This window comes from Calypte anna, chromosome 10, assembly GCF_003957555.1.
Source record: "Calypte anna isolate BGI_N300 chromosome 10, bCalAnn1_v1.p, whole genome shotgun sequence".
NCBI classification, from domain to species: domain Eukaryota; kingdom Metazoa; phylum Chordata; class Aves; order Apodiformes; family Trochilidae; genus Calypte; species Calypte anna.
This window is the reverse complement of record NC_044256.1, coordinates 1,172,157-1,195,200: the sequence shown is the minus strand read 5'-3', so window position 1 is coordinate 1,195,200 and position 23,044 is coordinate 1,172,157. Positions and strand designations below refer to the sequence as shown.

Here is a 23,044-nt window from a genome sequence, read left to right as displayed (position 1 = left end):
CCTGAGGAAAAGGAACTGGAACCATGTTTGCAAAGAACCTAAGTTTGAGGGAAAGAAACTATTGGTGACCATCGTACCTCATCATAGATGCTTTCAATCTCGTTGAGGAGACTCTTTGACCTCAGGACCTTGGTATCATTCTGCTTGAAGTTGATGCCCTGGTGGTCCAAGGACTTCAGGTAATACTTCTCATTCTGCTCTCGCCAGACTTTGTTAAATCCTCTCTGGGCTTCTCGCCACTCTTCCTCTTTCATCTTTAACCTTGGATCAAGAAAACAAGGGTGAGGGAAGATGCCCAGAGTGGGACCTCCGTGTCTATTAGGAAAGCATGTGCTTCCTGGCCAGGAAGACCTGAACTCCTTATGAAATGGGCATAAATGAAAGCCACAACAGTTATGCTTTACAGAAGGATGACCCTGCACACACTCTTCTGAACAAACCCCTCCAGGCTTCTTTCATGACTAAGTAACACCTCTCAGAGGCCTGAGACAAAGGACCAACAGTCCCAAAGAGATTACAAGTGGCTGGGGAACAGTATCTGCTGCCTACACATCTCCTTGAGCTTACCCATGGACCTGCATCATCTGCTCCCTTTTCTTCACTAAGGAAGGGGAGACTGACAATGGAGACCAGACTGGGAATCTGAGGGTAGCAAATCCACCTAAATCTGAGCCCACGGTCATGTCCAGCCACGGGATTAGGAAAGGGATCAAATTTAGTCCTGGGACAATCCACATAGTACCCACAGTTTCCTCATCTTATACACAATGCTGGGGAAGAAACAAGTTTTAAGAGGAGACAACAAAAGCTCCACCTACTTCCAGCTGAGTGTAAGGTTTTTGGTTCAGAAGGATGACCCCCTCTTCCTAGGTGACTACTACTGACCAGCACAAGAAATGCATTCCTTAACTCACAGCCTCACGGAGGTCACACCCTTTAGGGGCAGAAATGAGCTACTTTTCCACAAACCTGCACGGTGTGTGGTGCACTACCCTTTGGCATAGCCCCCGGGGGCACAGTGCTGGAGCTATCTGTACCTTTTCAGTACAATGGGAACAGCCACGGAGGGGTTCTTCCGAAGTCCATCGATGATGTCGGCGGCTTTGTCAGCGTATATCCTCTGGAGAGCTTTGCGGTGGATCACCTCCGAAGTGCCACCCAGAGTGTTGTCCAGCCGGAATTTCGCCTGCTCCTCAGCAGATAAACGTGACAGTTTCTTTTGGATTGCCTCAAGGACGCGGATGGTTGCCAGGTTGGTCTCCAAGACAACATCCAGCTGAAGGGAAAAAGGTGCATTAGCCACCGCTGAATAGATAAAACACGATGCCTCACAAAAGCTCGCGCTTAAGCGACACGAAACGAGAAGCCACGCATGTTTAACAAGGTGTGCTCAGGCAGTGGTTTTCACATTCAGCTGCTCTAAAATAACCCAATTATATTTTTATCTGCCACCTAGATAACACTGCGTGAGAATTTAAAGGCTACCAGGATGATACTGTTGAGAAATTACATTTTCCGCCTGGGAACAGCACACAATTGTCAGTTCCTCTACAAAAGGATGTGCCAAATCCAAGTGTGTTCAGGTAATTGCCAAGCTAACTTCCACTTCAAGTCAAGACATCTATCATTTAACATCCCGAATGGATTGCTTTTCAGATTATTACAGGGGAATGCATGTTCTCCTGTGTAGCAAGAACAGAGAAGATGCATCAATTATATGCTGGTCATTGAGCAATTTCATCCAGAGAGGTGTGAACAAAGAGCTCTGCATAAAAAGCCAGGGGCAGGGATGGTAGCTTGAAGTGAGAGGTGGGTATGCAGCTGCTGCTTCTTGCTTTAAGAGAACACAAACTTTTGAATAAAAGATTTAAAAAAAGGTGCCAGACCTAACAAAAGCAGATTTTGAGAAGCAGTATTAAAGGCATAATTATATTGAGTTCATTAACTGTTCATGGAACCCCAAGCTTTCCAAGAGAACGAATCAAGGAAATGCAGTTTACCTCGAAACGCTCATCTTCACACCTGTAGATGTGCTCCTCATATTGTGTCTTCTTGGAGCTCACAAACGTGGAGTCTTCAGACCAAGATGGGAAGGAGACCCAGGTGTCATTCAAAACCTTTGGGGGAGACAGGAGGAGAAAAGAGTCACAGTCAGTCTTGCCAAGGGGTCACGCTCAGCCACCTCTGAGCCCAGTCTTCTAATTTCCCAGTTGCAAAACTGTGTGTTCATTCCAAAGCCAAGACCCCACAGCATCCACGACAGAACCCCAACATCCAGAACTGAAATGCCCAGGCAGCCTGAAAAATTCCTTAGCTGGAGCTGTGAGTAAAAAAGCTGCAAGGGAAGAGAAACAGAAAGGTGAAAGGAGCTGTTCTGTTACTTTGGATCACTAAGCTGCAACCAGCTGGATCATTGTGTGTTGTGTGATTCATCGTCACCAACACAGGGTGGTCACCATGTCAGACACAGCTGGTAGACACTGCCTGGTTTCCACCCCCAAACAGGCTAATTAGGAATATAAATCCATACCTTCCCTGACAAAGCAGCTGAGTACCTGAAGCTTTCACCACCTCCAAAACCAGGTACAGAACATTCAACAAAACCTCAGAGGCCAAAGGCAAAGAAATAAGGAGTTTTGGCAGGCAGACTGGAAAGCCAGGCCCAGTTGTCATAAACTTGAAGCCAGATCAACTGAGTCATTAGAGTCTCACAGGAGAAAAATTTGTAACCGTATGAACAGAAAACACTCCTCAGATACACGTCAGGACTTTGCCTCTTGCCCAGGTTGGTTTTGCTGCCTTGCCATCACTTCAGCTGATCACCCATTGCCACTGGGAGCCGTGTGACTTGGTCACCTGCATTTTTCCTTCTCATCTCCAAGGGAGTGTAAGGACACAAAACCCGTGATGTTCCCAAACAGTGATCTCCTTACTATTTGTTGCAGGTGCAACTGCTGACTGCAATTCATCCAGGGAAGGATTTCTGGCATTGTCCTCTCCTACACTGAGTGCTCCTAAGCAACATGTTTATTAACTGGTCTTCAGCAAGAGTCGTGCTCACTCACCTCCAAAACATTTCCTTCAACACCAGTGAAGAAACAGGATCAGCCAGTATCATTGCCACTTTGATTAAGAGGTCATGACAACACAATAAAGGACTCAAGGAGTACATCTGATCCTGCAGCTGGTCAGGAGACCAGCTTTGCCTCTCACCCAAGAGGGCTGGGTCCCTGTAGGGACCTGATTTCCCTCAAGAGAGGGGTCGTCTTCACATGTCAGGTAGAAAGAAAGAAGCATGTGAAGCCTAGCTGGGTGAATCTACATACATAAAATGTGATTTTATTTTAAGATAGGACTAAAGTCACCTCTGAAAGCAGACCAAGTGGGAGTTTGGTTAATAAGGTGGCAATAATTTTTAATTACACACTGCCTTGCAAAGATCCCCAAAATCACGTTAAGACCATCCAGAAAACTAGTTGTGTCATTTCCTGCTGAGAGTGATTAAGTTTGTAATCTTAACATTCTTTTCATACACACACACTATACTACCTAAACCACTATTCTTATCTAGTACCCCTCCATTTGATTTAAGTAGTTAAACATCACAACTACTTGGTGTAGTGCTGCTTCCCAGCTGCTTCCCAACACCTTCCTGTAATCCTTTCCCAGGCACCCCTGGAGAAGAGCCAATGCCAACCACCAAAGCCATGTGGGTGTCGGCACCTCCCAGCCAGCTCCCAGCATAACCCATTCCTAGACTGATGGCTCGCCCCGTGCCATGGCTTCTGGACACAATCCAGCTGTTTGCAGGAGTGCTGAGTGCCACGAGGAACACCTCAGGGTGTGCTCACCTCAGGCTCTAGCACGTCCTGCTGTGATCTGGAGCCAGGGCGGTGTGTCCATGTACACCTGGGTGGGGGAGCAGCACGGCTCAGCGCTGGATCCATGCTCAGTGCTGGATCCATGCTCAGCTGGCAGCTGCCTGGCCCAGTTCCAAGCCCAGCACCGGTTCTGGGGTGCAGGCAGCAGCACTTCTGAGCTGTTGCAGAGCAGGCATGCCCTGACATCCCTAGCGCAGGGATACAAAATAAATTCCCCATCCTGTTCTGTTCTGCTTGGCCTTGCTCCAGCCCTCCAAGAAGGCTGGGAATAGGCTTCCTCTGCCAGGCAATTCCCATCCCAGAGTATCTTACCTCTTTACACAGGGGAGTCCTCCCTGTGCACTTAGGTTGCTGGTAGCTCTTGGGTAAGGCTCGGTAGCTGGAGCCCAGCCTTTTACAGGAGGCATAGTCTATCTCCATGGCAATCCCCTCGGTAGCCCGTTCCTTCGGATACGTCTCCATGTGAACAGACTCTTTATACCCCAGAAAGTTTTTAAACCAAGTGAACAATTCTGGGAATTTCCTAAAAATAAAATGAAGGAAGTGATCAGCTAGCTAGGCAGAAATCAAGTGCTGTGATGCTGAGACTACAGATGATTGCTACAGCCAGCCCATGACCACGACTGCCCTCTGAATTACCAGTCTGGTGAGGGAGGACCCTCTCTGCTCAAGCCCACTTCCAGAGAGCCTGATCAAACAGCAGGCCAGTACCTGTTTGTCCATCAGGTGATGGTTTGCTCTCTCAGTGCAACTAAGGTGCTTTAGGATGATCCCCTGGTATTGCCAAGGATACACAGACAAGAACTGATACATCCTCCACATGCCCCGTGAGACAAGGAGCAGCAGCTCAAAGCTTCCACTGCAGGGGCAGCACCCAACACGAGGTCACATCCATGTTTCCCAAACCATCCTGGTAATAAGCCCAGGACAGCTCACCAGTTGCCTGCCAGTGTTCTTCACCTTAAAACAGACTTTTCCTTTCCAAAAGCAGCAAGAAATAAAAAAGCAATTCTGTAACTACACGGCAAAAGGATTCAATGCTGAGCAGCACTACAGACTACACTGACCAGCATAAATTATGAAGAAGCCTTTGCCTGCCAAGCCCAAGTTCAGCTGCTTGTAGAGAAAAGTTTGCAATAGAATTTATTGGTCTAAAATACTTCATCTGTTCAGTCCCTCTTATCTCATGCAAAGCTCCAGCAATATGAGGAACTGAACCCGTTACTGAGACAAACTGATTCACTGCTCATTTACTGTTTTTTCATTATGTGACAGCAGGTCATGTCCAACTTGAGTAAGAAAACTGTATGACACCTTTCCTAACACACATATTTACCCTTACAGCCAGGACCACAAACAGAAGACGGGAAAAATCCAGAGTTTTTCTGTCAAATATTTCACCTTTCCAAGCTAAAGGCAGCATCCTACTGATGCCTAACTGATTCCAGTGGACATGTGGAGAGAGTGGGTGCTCTTTGGGGCAGTTTCTTTGCACAACAGCAGGGCTAATGGGGTCCTGAACCCAATTTACGTTGCTACTGCCTTCTGCCTTGGAACCAGAACTCAGTTCATATGAAAAAGGAACATTAATCCTTCTGCCTAAAGTTGATGAGAGGATATCAGTTGGTTTTAGCTTGTTTTATACAGAGTTGTTCTGTACACTACCAGCAATTATGGAAGTCATAATTCGTATTTAAACTATAGTATTCCTTATCATTTTTGGCTTCACAACAGAATTCAGCTGCTTTACACATTTTTGAAATTTCAGTGAGTTTATAGCAGCACTCTTTTTCTCATGGACATTTCCTTTGTAACTAAGACAGTCCGTCTCTTCTCGAGTGAAATAATTCATGATCCCAGAGCAAGAGACTGCAATCACAGGCTGCTAAATAATCGTGTTTGCTCTTCTGAAAAAGGAAGCAGCGCAGCAAACGCTGCCTGCCTGCCAAGACACAGCCAGGAATCTTTTTCTCACCTCCTCTCAGAGAAGGAGGAGACAAGAGCAGAGCAGAAGAGGGTGAAGTTGTAAGGGAAACTGAAGCAGGATGCTTTGTCCTGCTCTAAAAACGAGAAGTCTTCAAGTCTAAAGCACGTGGCACGTGCACAGTATTGGCCACTGAAGATCTTCCATCTCAGAGATGCCAGAGACTGCACTGCTGTAAAAGCAACTCATGCAGTCATTCAGTGGGGAGACAATTAAACAGTGGCAGGCTATCCAGACAAAAGACACACCACCCAGCAGTGGAGGAAATGGGCAGCACGGGGGGACTCCATCTCAGGTGTACTTTGTGGCCCAAGAAACCACCCACTGCCTGGCTCCTAGAGCAGTGCTGTTCCTCCTCCTCTGTGCCACACAACCACCCGAGCTGACTGCCCCTGAACACCCACACGGGTCAGCGCTTCCTTTCCTGGCTTTCCAACAGCAAAAAACTTCTCACCTCATGTAAGGAAATGGGTTCCACTTACCCCAGGAATGGAGAAACCAGCTGCACGAGCTCAGCCCGGGAGATGACCTCCTGGTTGAAAATAACCAAGCAGCGAAGGAAGTTTTCATACGCTTCTGTGCTGCGCAGAGCTTTGCGGACCTGAGAGAGAAGAGAAGAGGAGAAGAGCTGCTGTCAGGGTGAGATCAAGCTGTGTGTGCTACCACCATCCAAGAGACCTGGATTTAACACTGTGCTTCCCACCAATCCACCCAGAGCACACATGGAATAAGAAAGGAAATCTTTAAGGGAGCTGAAGAGAGGGTAGCTTGCCCAGTACACGGGGCCAGACAAACACAGACAGGAGTCACCTCCATGGCAGGCATGCCCTAAACACCAGGACCCACTGCATTACTCTGAAGAAAGGATTTGGAAGTGAAGACTGAAATCCCTCAAAGAACACCCTAGCAGCTGGATTACAAAATACTGGAATTGTGGACAACGCCAGTCATAAGTGCAGCACCACAAACCCACCCAGGTTGCCTTTAAACATGGGAGAATATTGCAAGGGAGAGGCAGGGCCAAGAGACCCGTGCCATGGGTGATACCACTCCAGCCTCTGCCTGTGTTCCAGCTTGGGCTGTCACAGATAAACCAGCTCCTGTAATCCTTATCATCACAACACAAGGAAACCAAACAGTTCATCCCAACACCATTACCTTTCCCAGGAGAACAGTTAGCAGCTCTGCTTCAGACAGAGATGCATCATCATTAAGATATTCGTCATTACGGTTGTAATTCTACAGCAGGGATTTCTAGGTTTACTCATGTTAACACCTACACATCCTCTGAGCAGGAGATTGGTTTCCAGTTATCATTAGCTGGTCTACAGCCCACTGCAAAACGCACCACATCATCAGGGAGCAACCAAGGCTTCCATCAACACATGAATATTACTCAAAAGGCTTGTTTACATTCATAATATACTCCCAACCTGAGCTATAAGGAAATGTATGGACATCTTAGAGAAGACACCAAGGTACCACTTGGAAACATCTCACAGATCCTTCATTTGTTCAGTGTGGTAAACCAGCAACAGGTAACAACAGTGCTATTAATTAGATTTGTCTCTCAGGGAAAAAAAGAAAAGAAAACAAAACAAACCAAAACCCAACACTGCCATGAATCAGCTGCTTTGTAAACTGAGCTCCCAACACTGCAGGCAGCTGGCTGGGGCTGTGCCGACACAGCAAGACACACCGTGCTCATCAGCTGTTGGGATGGGGGTTTCATAATGGTGGGGAAAACGTGGAGTGTGCATTAGGGGAAAAAACTCCCCTTCCTGCAAATAGGCTGCATGAGCAGTGGGTGAAAAGCTGGAGGGGAAAAGACACAAATATCCACATAGAGATCTTTCTAAAAGAACCACAATGGATCTGATTTTAGAGGTTGCAGGGAGACATCTGAGGTGAAGTTGATGGCTGTTATCAGACTGCTATACAGATCATACACTTCACTGTGATAAAAATCCTGTGTATACACATTAAGAACATAAATCACTGAGATGAGATGGTTTTCTCTGAGGCTCCCTTCTCACCTTCTCAAAGAAGAGAGATTCGGTCCCCACACCATGTTTGCTGGCTTCTGCCAAAGACTGGTCTTTCAAACCAAGCAGCTTCGGTTTCTTCTGTTAACAAAACAAGAGAAAGGCAAGAAAAAAAAAAGGGCTGTTCAGTGGAGCGAGTTGTATCACTCAAGGGTTTCAGCTTCCTGGCCCATTTGCTTTCCAATAAAAGAAAGGTGGCTTTTTTAGAAGCACACCTGCACTAATGCATGCACCACAAATTAAAACTACTGAAGAATAACACAGAAATTCAAATATTTTTAATATACTGTTGCATCCTTTTCTGTAACTAGTTGATTGAAACAGGCAGCTGACTTAGCTCATTTTTCTAACCAGTCTGCAAAATTACCAAATTAAATGTTTGTGGTTTTTTTTTTTCCTATCAGTCACCCAATACTTTAAAGTCTTACACCTCACTAAAACTGTAGTATTTCTTTTTCTCTCTCACAATCTCCTGCAAGATCTTTTCTTTTCCCATACAAACACCACAATCTACATCCTCGGAAAGGCCAAAAGACTGCCTTTAAAATCTGTTTTGCTGCCTTTCATTGGAAGAGAAGAAAGGGCAGAAGGGGAAGTAAATCACTGGATTTAAATGACACAGTTATGTGTGCCAATGCTTTTCAGCACAAAGCAAGATACACCACCTTCAAATAAAACAAGCAAACGTACCCTCAACCCATGAACACTAAGCCACCTGGCCACAGGACAATTTTTATTACACTATAAAGCCTCACTCTCTCAAAACCTGCGTCATCTTGAAAGGGCAAACTCTGCCAAGAGAATAATAATTCGTCATGGTTATGACGAGGTTTAGTACAGGAAAGATGAGCAAACATGATTTCACCACATCTGCTCCAAGTTCCACTACAACAAAGCTTTCAGGCACACCTTTATCCTGCCCTCAGCTTATCTTCCCACGTGCCTTAAAAACATCACAACAAACGTTGGACAAATTTGTTTAGCAATTTTAGAGACTTTATCCTTCCAAGCCAGTAAAGTAACTATTACCACCTACAGGTACAGGTAACACCAACAGCTTGTGACAATCAGAGGAGAAGCCTTACACTTAGAAAAAAGAACACCTCCTTTAAGGGCAAGCATCAGTTGCCACATCCTCAAGCTGCAGCCTGTGCTGCAAGAAAATGGCACAGACTTTTAAAATGCACCCCAGTCCACCACTGCCTCCTGGACAAACCAGGGCTGAGCAGCACAGGCTCTTACCTTCACCGGAGGGGTTGCTCCAGTCCCCGAGTGCCGTCGGATCTGACAGCCATTCTGGTTGGGTCTTTGCTGTTTGTTGTTGAGCTGTGGCTTCTTCACCGTGCCACCGTGATCATTTCTTACCGATTCCACTTTCTCTGCAGTTGTCTTACTTAACAGCTTGTTTAGAAACAAACCCATAAGATCATTAGAGCTGAGTTCCACGTGTGCAGGCAAAAACACTTACGCCTGCACCTCCTAGCTCTAGACGACCAATGTATTTTACTGCAGCCTTAGAATAACCCTTTTAGGCAAAGGGATTGTGTCTAGAAGACAAGATGTGGCCAGAAAACACAGTCTATCCCCCTGACCACATGCCCACACTCAGCGAAAGATCACTCCAAAAAAGCCCCAAGAAACAAACAGCAAAAGCAAATTTTCTGAACTCTGGCTACGCACACAAGCAGCTTTCCACAAGGTATTTCAGTTCCACTCTCTCTCTCTCTCTCCAAGAGGACTCACCACAGAGCTGTTGGCATCTGGCAGAAACTGCCCGAACTCTGAGAGCAGATCCTCCTGGTTCTTGAAGAGACGAGCCACCTGCGCGTACACCTCCTGCTCCGTCAAAGCCGGCGTGTAGTTACCTCCTGCCTCCTTGGCATTACGCTGCTCTTTCTGTCACAGGAAAGAGGAGAAGAGTCAGGAGAAAGGATGCACGAACTATTCAAGTGACAAACCAAACTATTCCAGAAAAAACCAAAGCCTCACTGATACAATGAAATACCAGAGGTCTCTTGGCTGGCCAGCAGAAGGTCGAGATTCAAGCCTTGGACAGACACAATTATTTCCCCACAGGATGTATACCCAAATCTGCGTTGTTAACACTCACCTGATATGTATGGAGGATCTCCAGAAAGGCCTTGTAAATGTCTGGCTGTCCCTGGAACCGATTCTTGATCTTGTTGACATAGTTGATGGCATGATTAAACTCAACGGGCTGATTGTTCTGCAGGGATGGTGTGGTGCCCAAGGAGATTGTCACAGGCGTATGAGGTTGGACCGGTGGCGAGCGTGGTGATGCATATGGTGGAATGGGGGGAGTTTGCTGGCTGGTGGGAGTATGTGCCTGCAACTGGGATGGCTAAGAAGAAAAGAAGCCATGTTAGGAACCAGAAGATTCCATTATATTTGGAATAAGGGCATTTTTATTCTGCATATGGAGCACAGCCGGATGAAACCACCCAGCATCTGATGCCAAAGGTGGAACCACATGGATTCATCGTAGAGATACCTCTGAGCTGGAATATCACAACTCAACAAAATCTCCTGCTACCACATCCAGTTTAACAACCTCTTCCCATAAACTGGCCCTGGATGAAACCTGCTGCACTTCCTTGACAGACTGGTCTTTTAAAACAGCTACTAAACAATTAATCCCTTCACAGGCCTAGGGAATTTTAACTGTATCTGTCATAAGCTGAACATTTCCTAGCAGCTGCTGTTAAGAGTCAAAATGAAGAAGTTTAATTTCACAGGTTTGGGTTGCACAAAACCAGGTAAATTAGGCAGAAGAAAACCATTATCCAAAGCAATGAACAGATAAGTAGTGGGCCAGTGGAGACTACAATTTGTCAGGAACAACAAACACCCAGACCATTCAGGCTGTTGCTAGTAACAGCTGTTTTTCCTTGCTAATTGCTTTTGAGTGAAATCTGGTGAGAGACACACACACAATCTCACAGATTTCACAGAGCCAAACGCAGAGGCAGAGCGTGCTCCAATGCTGCAAGTTAGTTTGACCCTAGTGAAGAATTCTGGGATGCATAAAGTAAGGCAACAGCAGAGGAAATCTAAAATTTCTTTCAGCATCAAAGCCAAAAGCAGGCAGGGAAGGCTCTCAGTAATTATTTTCAGCTCAATAAATAAGGCACCTGAAAGCCACAGGAAAATTCAGCAGCAGTTTTGGGCTGGTCATTTTAAATGCAAATGGAAGTACCCAACTCCTCTCACCTTCCAAACTCCAAAATGATTATTACACAGTCTTCCCTACTGACAGCTGCATTAGGATGGCCAGAACCATCCCATTGCAAGACCCTGCCATCCTCACCTACAACTTCACCTGTCTGGTGAGGGGATCACACCTCAATATCTATCATGTCCCTCAGGTTTATTTTAAAGTTTCAGTATAAATAGTTCAGTTCTGCAGGATGATGCCATGGGGAGAAAACCACTCAGCCCACAGTAACGAGAAAGAGACTGCTACCTCTTAACTCAGAGCATTTACACCTACTTTGGCAAAAAGCCTTGAAATCTGGTACAGGTAAGTTCATTCTTCAACACCCTAACTCTGCAAATCTTTTAGCACGTTTTTCTCCACAGGATGTTGCAAGTCGTGACAATGTTTGTCTAGAGATCATCTCATTGCCACATTTTGAATCCTGCTGCTTTCTACCTGCCTATTCCCCCTTTTTTTTTTTCCCCTTCTCCAACCGCTAGCTAGTTACACACTTTAGAAATTAACTCTTGAAACTTTGGGGATTCTTTCCCTCTCTGAGGCTCACAAATCTTTCCGCATTTTGAGGCTGAAATACAGAAAATTTTATCTAGAATAAGCTCCCTGAACACCTCTTAAAATTATCCTATTCTGTTTTCAAACACATAATACACCTGTCTAAAAGCCCTGGGGATCTGGAACCATACATTATCTTTCACAGCAATATCTTTATCACACCCTCTGTTGTACAGGGAATTTTTGAGACTTCAGTTATTCTGGGAGAATACATGCAAAAGTCTGAGAGATTATCCTGGGCAGTTCCCATGTGCTGAGGGCTTCAACTAGGAAGCCCATCCTTCAAAAGTCAAATATATTTCAGGGACCTTTTTCCTAGGGCTGCTGGACCACTCCCTAAATAACAAGTGGACATTTTACCAGCTGCTCTGAGCAACTTTCAGTTCCTCACTGAAACCAACAAGACTTTTCCAAACCCTTAAGGTGGCTTGTCTGAACGATTGCCACACTACTCGGACACATCTCAAAGTCTGCAAAGGAGACTCTAATCCAGCAGAAGCACAACACACGCAGGTTTGCAAATACTCTGAAAAAGCAGTGTGGAGGTTCTTTTTCCTCTCTCTGGCTCCACCCCCAAGGCAGCAGGATGCCTGTGTTATCAGTGTCTGTCATCCCAAGCCTCTCACCTTACTGATTTTGGCAGGCGGTGGCTGAGGCGCTGGCTGTGCTGGTGTTGGAGTTGATTGCGCCGAAGGCTGCGACTGATGCTGGGGCTGTGGCTGGGGCTGTGGCTGCAAGCCATGAGTGGGGATCTGGTGAACCTGCCCCGGCGTTGTCACGTTCACCATATCATTGGTCTGCACCTCAATCTTGTAACCAGGTGGCAAGAAGGTGTTGAAACCCATGATCAAATCTGGGTGGCCCTTGAAGAGCTGCGATACGCGGCTGATCACTCCTGGAGTGTCAATACTGAGGAAGGAGCAACATCAAAATGTCAGGAACCTCAGAGTCCCTTTCAGGGGTGCACCAAGCCCTCCACACCAGAATTTCCCTTAGGATGAGGAATTTTTCACCTTGTCACCCCTAACCCATGGAACAACACAATCCTGATTCCTATAGATACAATGTTAGAGGGATGGAGAACCTCTCAGTGAAGCCAGGCTGAGGAAGTTGGGGTTGTTCAGCCTGGAGAAGAGAAAGCTCTGAGGTGACCTCATAGCAACCTTCCAGTATCTGAAGGGGCCTACAAGAAAGCTGGGATAGGGCTTTTTGCACAGGTGTGTAGTGAGAGGACAAGGGTAATGGTTTCAAGCCTGAAGAGGGGAGATTTAGGTTGGACATTAGGAAAAAATTCTTTCCTGTGAGGGAAAACTGGAACAGGTTGCCCAAGGAAGTTGTGGTTGCTTCCTCCCTGGGAAGTGTTCAAGGCCAGGCTGGATGGGGCCTTGAGCAACTTGGTCTAGTGGAAGGTGTCCCTGCCTACCCAAGGGGGTTGGAACCAGACAATCTTTAAGGTCCCTTCCAACCCAAACCATTCCCATGATTCTATGAAATACTCTACTGAGCTTAAGAATGAAATTAGAATTATTTTATTAGCCCAGACAGCATTTCATATCTATGAGATCTGACCATTATTAATGGGCAGGCAACCTGACAGCCTGATGAGTCAACTGTCAAAGCTGATTTTGTAAACTCTCACTTGAAGCAGAGATTTGGCATAAAATAAAGAATTAATTTAACTTCAGAAAAGCAAGCACACAACTGCTTTTACAAGTGTGATACTCTGCACACAAAAGACAGATTTTAGCTCCTGCTCAGTGCTCCCATGCCCACATACACTCTTCCTAATCTGGAAGGGAGGACCAAACACAGCTTGTTACCTTTGAGATTTAAATTCCTTCATAATATCCAAGAAGTCATTGTAGACCTGTGGCTGGCTACCAAACTGCAGCTTCACCTGGTCAAGGTAAGACAAAGCATCCTCCACCTGGAGATGGAACAGACAGGTTATATCAGCAGAGATTTGATTTCACCATCCTGTTGTTCTGCCAAACAAGCAATATTTGAAAACACAGCTGTCAGCCCTGAACCTGGGCAGAGAATTAAGGGGCAAAAGAAAAAAGAAAAAAAAAAAGATCATGAGCCTGGTTATTCTGCTACCAGCATCATTTGAATAAGAGATACTCATTCCCCACTCCTGGCTCACAGGATAAAACTGTACCAAAAAGGAACAAAAAGGAAAAAACAACAACAACAGAAAAACCCCAACACAGATCAGAATTACTCACAGAAAAAAACCCCAAACCAACACATACCCCAAATTTACTACCACTGAAGTATAAACAGAACTAGACTGAGTATTTTTCCTGCATTCATATGTGGAAATTATTAGGGAAGCCTAACAATAAGCAGAAAGTGGAAATGAGATATTCAGCTGAGCAGCTGTCTGCCAGGTACACACTTGCACTTTCTTTCAAAAACCCAGACATTCCAGTTCAGTGTATCAGGATTTTGAAAATGGCAGCTGTGGGCAGCAAATTCTTTTACATCTCAAACAGCAAGAAGTTTATGGACCCCTCCTGTACCAACATCAGATTTTCAGATGCCTAAAGTGAGAGACCAGGGTCCTTACTGCCCACCACAGCCAGGGCACATGCTCATCAGCTGCAAGAGCTCCACAGAGGACCTCTCCTTCATCTGAAATTAAACAACAGCAAAGGAAGGAGGACTTCCACGTATTTTTTTGCCATCAGTTTCACCGGGAGAAAGGACCACAGAGTTGGAAACCATTTCCATGGGTCTCTAGAAGTGAAGTGCCTTGCATTCAGCAAAAGAAAAGAGCCAATGATGCAGCGGGTTCCACCAAAGTGGGAAGAGACCCGAACCATATTTGGAAGCAAGTGAGAAACAGGCACCAATTAATATTTATGTGCCTTCTTGCTAGAGCTGAACCAAGCGTGGCTACTTACAGGGGTTATTTTTGGTGGAGTTTTTCCCTCTTTAAAGGATTTTACAGCACATAATCCAAGAATAGAGCCTTCCTTACCCCCAAATTACTCCCGCACGACCACCCACATAAACCATGTGTTCAGCAAAGCACCAAATGGTTTGGCAATTTAACCCATTCAGACAAATAATCCAAACAAAACCCTTTCCTCTCCCTGATCTTTCCCGAGTAACTCTGGTTTTATTATTGCAACGACACCGTTTCAGTGGGAAGAGAAATCCCTCTCCACATTTCATCGCCTTCCAAACGGGCAAAGCAGCTAATCCTTGCCAAAAAAAGCTTCCAGGAGGTCACTATCTGTCTTTGCAGGGAGACCTCCCCTACAACCTGCCTGGAAGAAGGCCCCCAGTCAGCCCAGGATTTAGGTTGGAGAGGTTGGTTGACTCAAAAGACTGACGCCCAGCGTTACCTTGAGCCTCTGGAACTGCTGCTGCCCCTGCACGGGGACGGCCGGCGGCGTGGGGTGCGTGTGGCTCTGCACCACTTGGCTCCCGTGAGGCTGCACCGGTGCCGGGTGGTGGTGGCCGCTGTGGACGGCTGCAATGGCGGGGCCGTGGCTGCCCGAGCTCTGCGGCACGGCCGACACCTGGCGAGGCAAAGAAGGGGTCACCTACGGCCGGGGTTTGGCTGCTGCCGCCACCGCGCGCTGACGGGCAGAGAGCAAGATCCATCTTCCCCCAGACCCAGGTACACGAGGAGGATTTGAAGGGAGCAGAAGCATCTCGACTTTAGCCATGGCTGCTGAGAGCCTCACTCCAAAAATATGCCTCGTTCTCTTCAACAAGGATCCAGAGAGACCTTAAAACGGGACAGCTCTCATCCTATCCTCCAAGCACGGGAGGCCCTCTCTGAAAACATGGTATAAGAGGGGTTCTCTCCAGCCTGCAGGCTCATCAGCTGCCTACTCACTAACCTGCAAAAAGTGCATAAAATAAGATTTTAAGCCTGACAAGAGTTCCTGCCCTCTCTTTCCTCTATGACATTCCTGTGTCTCAAGCAGTAACCTGAATGAATTATTACTTATGAGATTCTACACTCGGTGTGAGTACTAGAAGTCCAATTGTGGCTCTCTGGCACCAGGGAAAACTCAGCTTGGTACCTATCCCAAAAAAACAGGAGGCATGCATTTTTCAGGTCTCTTTCATACATCAAAGTGTCTCAATGTGGAAGACCCATTAAAAGAGCTTTTAAAATTAACCTTTTTTTGAAGCAAATTACTTTTCACTTTCCACAGAACTGGTTTTTCATCCAAGCCTCTTTCAGATGAGATATACTTTTAAAAACTCTTCTATGAACAAGAAATGAACTGCTTGCTGGCCCATCCAAGACTTTTTAGGAAGGACTGTCAGCACAAACACAGCCTCTTCCAGTCCCTCCAAGTGCCTGCCTGCAGGCCCTTCAGCTCTGTGGCTGCTACTGTATGTATGAACAACCCTTCTGCAGAAGTAAGGAAGCTTTTTAAATGGGTTGGAAACAGAAGTGCTGAGGTACTTACAGGCTGACTCCTGTTCTTACCTCTGCTGTCAGAGTGGTTCCAAAGAATGTTTATCAATATGGTGACAGGGGCTTTATATATATAAATATAAATATATATATAAAAAAAACAAGGCACTACAACAGCTCACTAGCACAAGCATGGAACATACAATGTGCCAGAAACATGGCAAAGACGAGCAAAATGGGAATGGCTTTTCCCTGCTCTTTCACTGGGAGGTCTCTCCAGTGTACTCCTGAAGTACAGTTTTTTCTCTCCCCAGCTAACAGCTCCTTGCCAAGGAGGCAGGAGAGGGAGGAGTGCCACCTAATGACTCTGGGGTAATGCCTTTGGACACAATTTTCAGTTTTCCTGAAAGTCTCCAATCTAAGTGCTGATCCAGTCTGTTAAGCTTAAGATCACCCAACATGCACCATCCCCCTGTGACAGAGCAACCGTTAAGAATAAACCATTCCCTGGTGAAAAAATAACAGAAAAATGGAGAAAAAACCCTGCACACACTTGCCTCAAAGATTCAGAGACCACGACCACAATTAAAGAATCGTGTTCCAAAAGGCCAAGTCACACCACATTTGTTCAGGAGGCTCTGAACATGGATGGAGCTGCTAAGTCCCGACGTAAGCGCTTAAAACGCGACGTACAACCTCGTACAACCTTGGCTTTTCTTTAGGAAAGCACTAAAAATCTGTCTCGCCTACAGAGCTCTACCACAAAATGACACGGTGCAGGCAGCCCAGAAGCAGGCAAGGGAGGAGCCCACACACCTGGTAGCTGGGAGTTACGGAGTACTGGATCCCTGTGGCGGACTGCATGGTCTCCGAAACCGCCTCATACACCGGCGGCGCCGGGGCGAGCACGCGGTGCTGGTGCTGGAAAGCTTCGGTGCTGCTGGTGATACGTCTCTGCTGCGACGCATACACGGGTGACTCCTGCTCATCCAATCGCCGCTTCATTCTGAACTCATGCTCGGGGCAGCGCTACAAAACCTGGTGAAAAACCAAAACAGGACAATTAACAGACCAAGTAACGCGCGCGACGGGTTCGTCGCTCCCCCGCGCCAGCGCCCTGGATGCAAAGTTCACCAGGAGCAGGGAGGGCAGGTTTCTGGCTGTTCCTTTAGGGTACTGCTATCGTGAGATAGCAGAGCTGTGTGAGGATTCAGCGTTCTGCCCAGGGAAGTAGTGGATTCTCCATCCCTGGAGATATTGTCCAAGACAAGAGGGCAGGGTCTCAAGTTGTGCCAGGGGAGGTTTAGGTTGGAGATTTGAAAGAATTTCTTTCTGGAGAGGGTGATCAGGCATTGGAATGGGCTGCCCAGGGAAGTAGTGGATTCTCCGTGTCTGGAGATATTTAAGAAGAGCCTGGATGTGGCACTCAGTGCCATGGGCTGGGAACCACAACGGTGGTTCAAGGGTTGGACTTGATGATCTCTGAGGTCCCTTCCAACCCAGCCAATTCTGTGATTCTATGAATGCGCTCGTGTTTTATCAGGAAAAACATGACCTTATTGTCAGAAACAAAATGCTCTGCTTAAAAGTTAGTGATTTCTTCAGTCACACTTACAGGGGCACCTGAATCACACGCAGATCCCAAGCAATGCACAGCTCAGAGTGAGGGAGGAGGCGTGACCTACACGCACTATAGGGACAAGGTTGCCTACTTTGAAAGCAGGAAAAAAAAACCAAACAGCAAACATCTTCTGGCCAGTCCAGGTACGCTGACAGGCAGCTGTGAGAGATGCTTTAAAAATGTAGGAGGAAGGTGGAAGGAGAAGGCACAAAGCAGGATGCACACTCAGAGTTTGAAATCAGAGTCCCTGGCACCCTGTGTGCTTGCTGGTGAGCTCTGACCAGCTGCTCTCCCACTTACACTCCACTCTTTTCCTCCTCCAACATGCAGGCATCCTCCTGCCCCACTCCAAGTTGTCTTTATGCAACTTCATTTCACTTCAAATCTGACAGGTCACTTTGCTACTGTCCTCTTCCTAAAAGCACCATGAATTCTGCACTCTGTTTGACTGAACTACTCAACTACTCTTTTCTGCAAGCAAATTCCACTTTGTTGATAGTTATTGCTGCATCCTTGAAACCTTGCCTGCTGTTCATCAAACCACCAGGTACTCAAAAGCATTTTCAGCCTATTAAGGAATTTGATGGACAAGAGAACAGAGTGAAATCCACCCTCTTCTGTCTTTAATGCATCAGGACCTCTCCAAAGCAAGTCCTTTTCAGTTCCAGTGCAGTTAAACACATTCACACAAACAGATAAATAGGAGGGAACAAAGCTCCCCTAGAAAAAAGACAACAACAGCCAGCTACAGAAAACCTCATCAGGACATCTTTTCCCAGTCTGAACCCGTCATTACCCAAAGAACTCAAAGATCATTCACCAACATCTCAAATATGTAAAGGGGAACTGGCAGGTTCAGAACAGCTCAAGGTGGGCTTGGGAACACAGGCTTTGTGCAACAAAGCTTTTTCCCCTGCGTGTTCCTCTCTACCAGTCTCTCCTTTCACTTGGAGGGGGTAGGACAAGAAGGAAGATGACTTCATTTATTTTTGAAGTTGCTCTTCAAGTTTAACTTCTTGGCACAGTCCCCTTTCAGGTCCCCAAAGCAGCCAGCAGGTAGAAGACAGCTGACAGAGGAGGACTCCTCATCCCAAGTAAAGGCCAGAGCTTGCTAACTGGATCTTATTTACACATCCCAAGCAGGTCTGACCTCCAGTGTGCACTCTGAAAGCAGAGGTGCACACTCCAGGAGCTCATTTTGCTAATGGTGCCTGCACTGGTTGTCTTTTCATTCACCTGGGCTCTGCTGACAAATAAAGATCTCAGCAGGTTAACCTGGAGCTACTCCCCTGGAGCACAGCCTGCATCCAGCTTCCTAAAATCCTCCTGGTTTATGCTAACAGGGCTGGGACTAAACTGAAAAAATCTGGCCAGGCACCACCATCCCACCAGCAGAGCTAGCCAGGATTTTGCATGAAAATAGGCTGAGTAAAGTCTGGGCAAAGCCTTGGGGGCTTCTATTTACAACCTGCTCACCAACTTGGGACACCTTTCTGCTCCAAACACTGGTACCCCAGCCAGTCCTTCTCCTGGCTTTTCATCTCCCAGGCTGGTGCAGCCCCTTCAACTTTCAGCAGTGCATCAGCTTTCCTCCCCGGCAGAAGCAACCGAGAGCTGCTGGTGTGCAGATACACACAAGCAACAACCTCCCCCTCAAAATCACCTGAGATTTGCTGGAACAAAGGGAAAGGGTTCCACCGGGCTGCCCAGGACTGGGGGTGCATGGTGTGCACGAGGGGTGGTGGCTGTGAAGTGTCCCAGTCTTGTGTCTCCCTTCCCAAAGCAACACTCCACACTTGTCACTTTGAATGGACTTACCAGCCTTTAAAGCAGAGGCTGTCTGAGGACAGAAGATGGCTGGAAGACTCATGTGCCCTTCCTTACGAGGATTAAAATGCCACCTTAGGCTGACCAAGGAGCCTTTCCCCCACGGAACCACCAAACATCTCAGCCCTGTGAGGCCATGGGAAACGTGGCAGCACTGCAGATCCACTGCCACATTCACAGCAGCAGCCAGGTGTGAACACCAAACACATCAGGTTTGGAAGCTCCTGAGTCACAAACACCAGGAAAGTAATCCTCCAGAAATCTAGTTTGCTTCATAGTCAACATTAAGCTTCTGTTTAGTGAAAATTAAAACTTTTGTAGGTTCTGCCCCCCTCTGACTTCCCATCACCTTCACTAACTCATCTTGGACTCTGCTTCTACACAACTACCTGCTTCAACTTTAAAATTTCCTGTTGTAGTCTATATATAGAGAGAGCAAGAGTCAGCATTCCAAGGAACAGCCAATAGCATTAGTCAATCTTCCCAGGTAACACCTGCTGAGGGTCTGCATCCACCATACGAGAGTGGCTGGCAGCAGACTGACACTTAATGAAGATTGCTAATTCACAACCTTTTTAAATCCCAGCACAGAGATGATCTCAATACTCAGCAACACGATGCTGACTGCTCCCAAAGTACATTCACTTCCACACCAAATCCTCCTGATCTTGACCAGGCATCTTCTAAGGATCTTTCCCACTCAAAAGCTGGAGAGATCTGTTGTGCAGCAGCAAGTCCTACCCCTCCTAGTGCACTTATTTTGTCTTCTCAGGCATGTACCATGCAGCTCCAGCATCCCCTTATGGCTTTTGACATGGACATTTAGAAAGCCCCCATTGAAACTGCATCACCTGCAATCTTAATTTGGGGGTGGGAAAAAAAAGCCCCCAGAATGCAGCAAGGAAAAAAAAAAAGCCCCCAAAATGCAGCAAGAACTGCACAAGACTAAAAGCAAGTCACAAACTTTAGGTACTTTCCTTCATTAAAATTAACCCAGGAACATAGGGGGCTTATAAATACCTGCAGTGACCGAGTCCCACTCTGTGTTGTCCATGGGGAATTGCACCCCCTTTCCCCACCATCATTCCTACCCCAACTACCTGTCTGCCCACAGTCTCTTTATGCCAACAGGAAGATCAAAAACTATTACTTTTTTTCTTTTCCAAGGTTTTCAGCATTCTCATTGCCAGGGAAGGGACACTGTGTAGGTAACCATCCCTGATCTTCCCACCAGTGCCACCTCCCAGCTCAAGAGCTCTGCTACAGGGAGGTGCACAGCCACACACAGGACCCTCAGCTGCCAAAGCAAAGGAAAAAAACGTCACAAAGGTGCATTGCAGCTCAGTAACACCACCAGAATTCAGCAGTTCTGCCCTGCCAAGCTCTTCAGAGGATTCCCCTGCCCATCTGCCTCACGTAAGCCAGCGGGACCCATAAATGTAAGTGGAGCACATCCCTTCCTCTCTGGGATCATCACGGGGAGAAGTGGCAGCACTGACACAGAAAGAGAAGGAACAAAAGTGGGGACAAGGCTGGGTTCAGCTGGCAGAGCACCACACAGCTCCCCTTTACCAAATAAGATCTCAAAAATCTGCAGTGTATTTTCATTTTGGGTTTTCTGATCAGATAATGCCAGGGTTTTCTGGCATTGAGATCAGCTGTTAAACCAGTGTCAGGATCAAAGGGAAAACAGAGGATTAGAAGAAAGCAAATGGAGAAGGTTTGCTGCCTTGGCACCTGTTGGAACCCCAGCGTGCCTCTGAATACAAACCAGCTTCACCAACAACTTCTGAAAGTGCCACTAGAGAGGATTCTGGTCCCTGCAGAGCGAGGACCCTTCTGAAAGAGGGCAGGGAAATCCCATAGCTGGTTTTTTTTTTTAAACTGCTGGGGTTTTTTGTTGGGTTTGGTGTTTTTTTTTTAATTCTTTCCTTTCACAGAAGAAAGGACTCAAAACGTGGGAGCAGCAAACCAAGCTACAGCTCCAGACCCTGGAGGTGTGACTCCAACCCTGGAGCTGTCACAGATGTCCTGTGGGACAAGTTCCCTGTAGGATTTCAACGCCGTATATCAGTGTGCCTGCTCGAAAGCAGTCAGCTCAGGTTCTGGCACCACTGCTCCCTGTGCACTAACCCAGCCATACAACTTCCAGAACATGACCCAGCTTGTTCAGCAGTCACTGGTGTATATTTTTTGCAGGGTGCCACACTGCCTGGATCCCCTCCTCTGTAAGAGGGGAATGAACCCCCAACCCCACTGCAGAGGGGTGCTGTACACAGAGGCACCTCCACGACTGCATCATCCCAAAGTGAAATGGTGTCCAAAAACCAAACCAAAACCAAAAACCCCACAAACAAACAACAAACTGGGAAGAAAAGCTTTTGGAGCAGTTAGTTTTCTGTGAGGTGACACGGTGACAGCCCACAGACCATACTTTTTTTTCTATTTATTCTTTTTTTTTTTTCTGTTTTAATAAAAAAGTTACAAGACCCCACAGGAGCTGCAGCCCACCCCCAGAAACCCACCCCCCATCTAACTGACTGAACTGACAGTGATTATGGGACTCTCTTACTCTGTTCCAGCTTTAACAGCCGTAAAAGCTTTCCAGAAGAGCTGGAGAAGAGCAGAACAGCAATCTGGACAGAAAACGATTCATAAATCCTGGAACCATAAATGATCCTCCTGCCAATTCCAAGGCAATGCTCCCAGCTCCCAGCCCCACACGTGCCAGGAGCCTGCAGGAAGGGCTCTCCCAGCAATCCGGGCTGGGGTGGGAAGCAGAGCAGCATTCCCCCTTCCCACCCTGCTCCCAAAAGCTTGCTAAAGCAGTCAAGAGTTCCCCCCAAATCACTGCCATTTTATGGGGTGAACGATCACTTCAGAGCTGTTCAAACACCTTCATCCCCTTAACAAGAAGGGATAGGTGGGAGGGATAAGGATAGTTTGGGGTGAGAAAGCAGTTCCCTTCTGCAAAGACCACCCTGGACCTGAAAAAGTGCCCTTTAAAAGTGCTTTTTTCTGCTCCTGGAGCTGCAGCATGGGCTGACACTGGGCAGCCAAGGCACTTCAATGTGACAAGGGAACTGTACAGGTGTAAATCAGTGCATTAACGTTAAGGTGCCATTTTATCAAACAGAACGGGCAGCACAACGTTTTAGAACAACACATACCTCTTTGGGAAAGGTTTTTTTTTTTTAAAGAAAGCATCTACAAGTGAAGATGTGAAGCCTGAAGCCTGGACTGAGCTGCACCGTAGGGATTTGGGTGGGCCTTTCCCACTTCTTTTACTCACCCCACACACCTTTTAGTATGAAAAGCAGCAAGTTAGGAAAGGAAAGCGAGCCGAGAGGTCACCCTGCAGCTGCACTCCAGCACCCTGGCCACGTTTTGAGTGGAGGGCAGGGAGAAAAGGTTGCGGCTCGCTATAAAAAGCGCTTAAAAATTCATGGGAGCGAGAGAGCAGCTCTCCGGTTTCCGCCGATCCAACAGGTCCTTACGGATCGCCG

General features: G+C 46.9%; 1 protein-coding gene across 1 annotated transcript in view; it reads right to left on the bottom strand.

Moving 5' to 3' along the window:
- Positions 1–23,044, bottom strand: part of SIN3A (SIN3 transcription regulator family member A) — a 30,293-nt gene that overhangs the window by 6,489 nt on the left and 760 nt on the right. Inside the window, exons 2-14 of the mRNA XM_030456966.1 lie at positions 16,907–17,128; positions 15,057–15,233; positions 13,521–13,627; positions 12,327–12,609; positions 10,021–10,272; positions 9,654–9,806; positions 9,153–9,311; positions 7,902–7,991; positions 6,348–6,466; positions 4,194–4,404; positions 2,001–2,117; positions 1,038–1,276; positions 78–261 (exon numbers count right to left, since the gene is read on the bottom strand). Coding sequence (XP_030312826.1) covers positions 78–261; positions 1,038–1,276; positions 2,001–2,117; positions 4,194–4,404; positions 6,348–6,466; positions 7,902–7,991; positions 9,153–9,311; positions 9,654–9,806; positions 10,021–10,272; positions 12,327–12,609; positions 13,521–13,627; positions 15,057–15,233; positions 16,907–17,095 — 2,280 coding nt within the window. The 5' untranslated portion in view covers positions 17,096–17,128. The remainder of the gene's footprint in view (positions 1–77; positions 262–1,037; positions 1,277–2,000; positions 2,118–4,193; positions 4,405–6,347; positions 6,467–7,901; positions 7,992–9,152; positions 9,312–9,653; positions 9,807–10,020; positions 10,273–12,326; positions 12,610–13,520; positions 13,628–15,056; positions 15,234–16,906; positions 17,129–23,044) is intronic.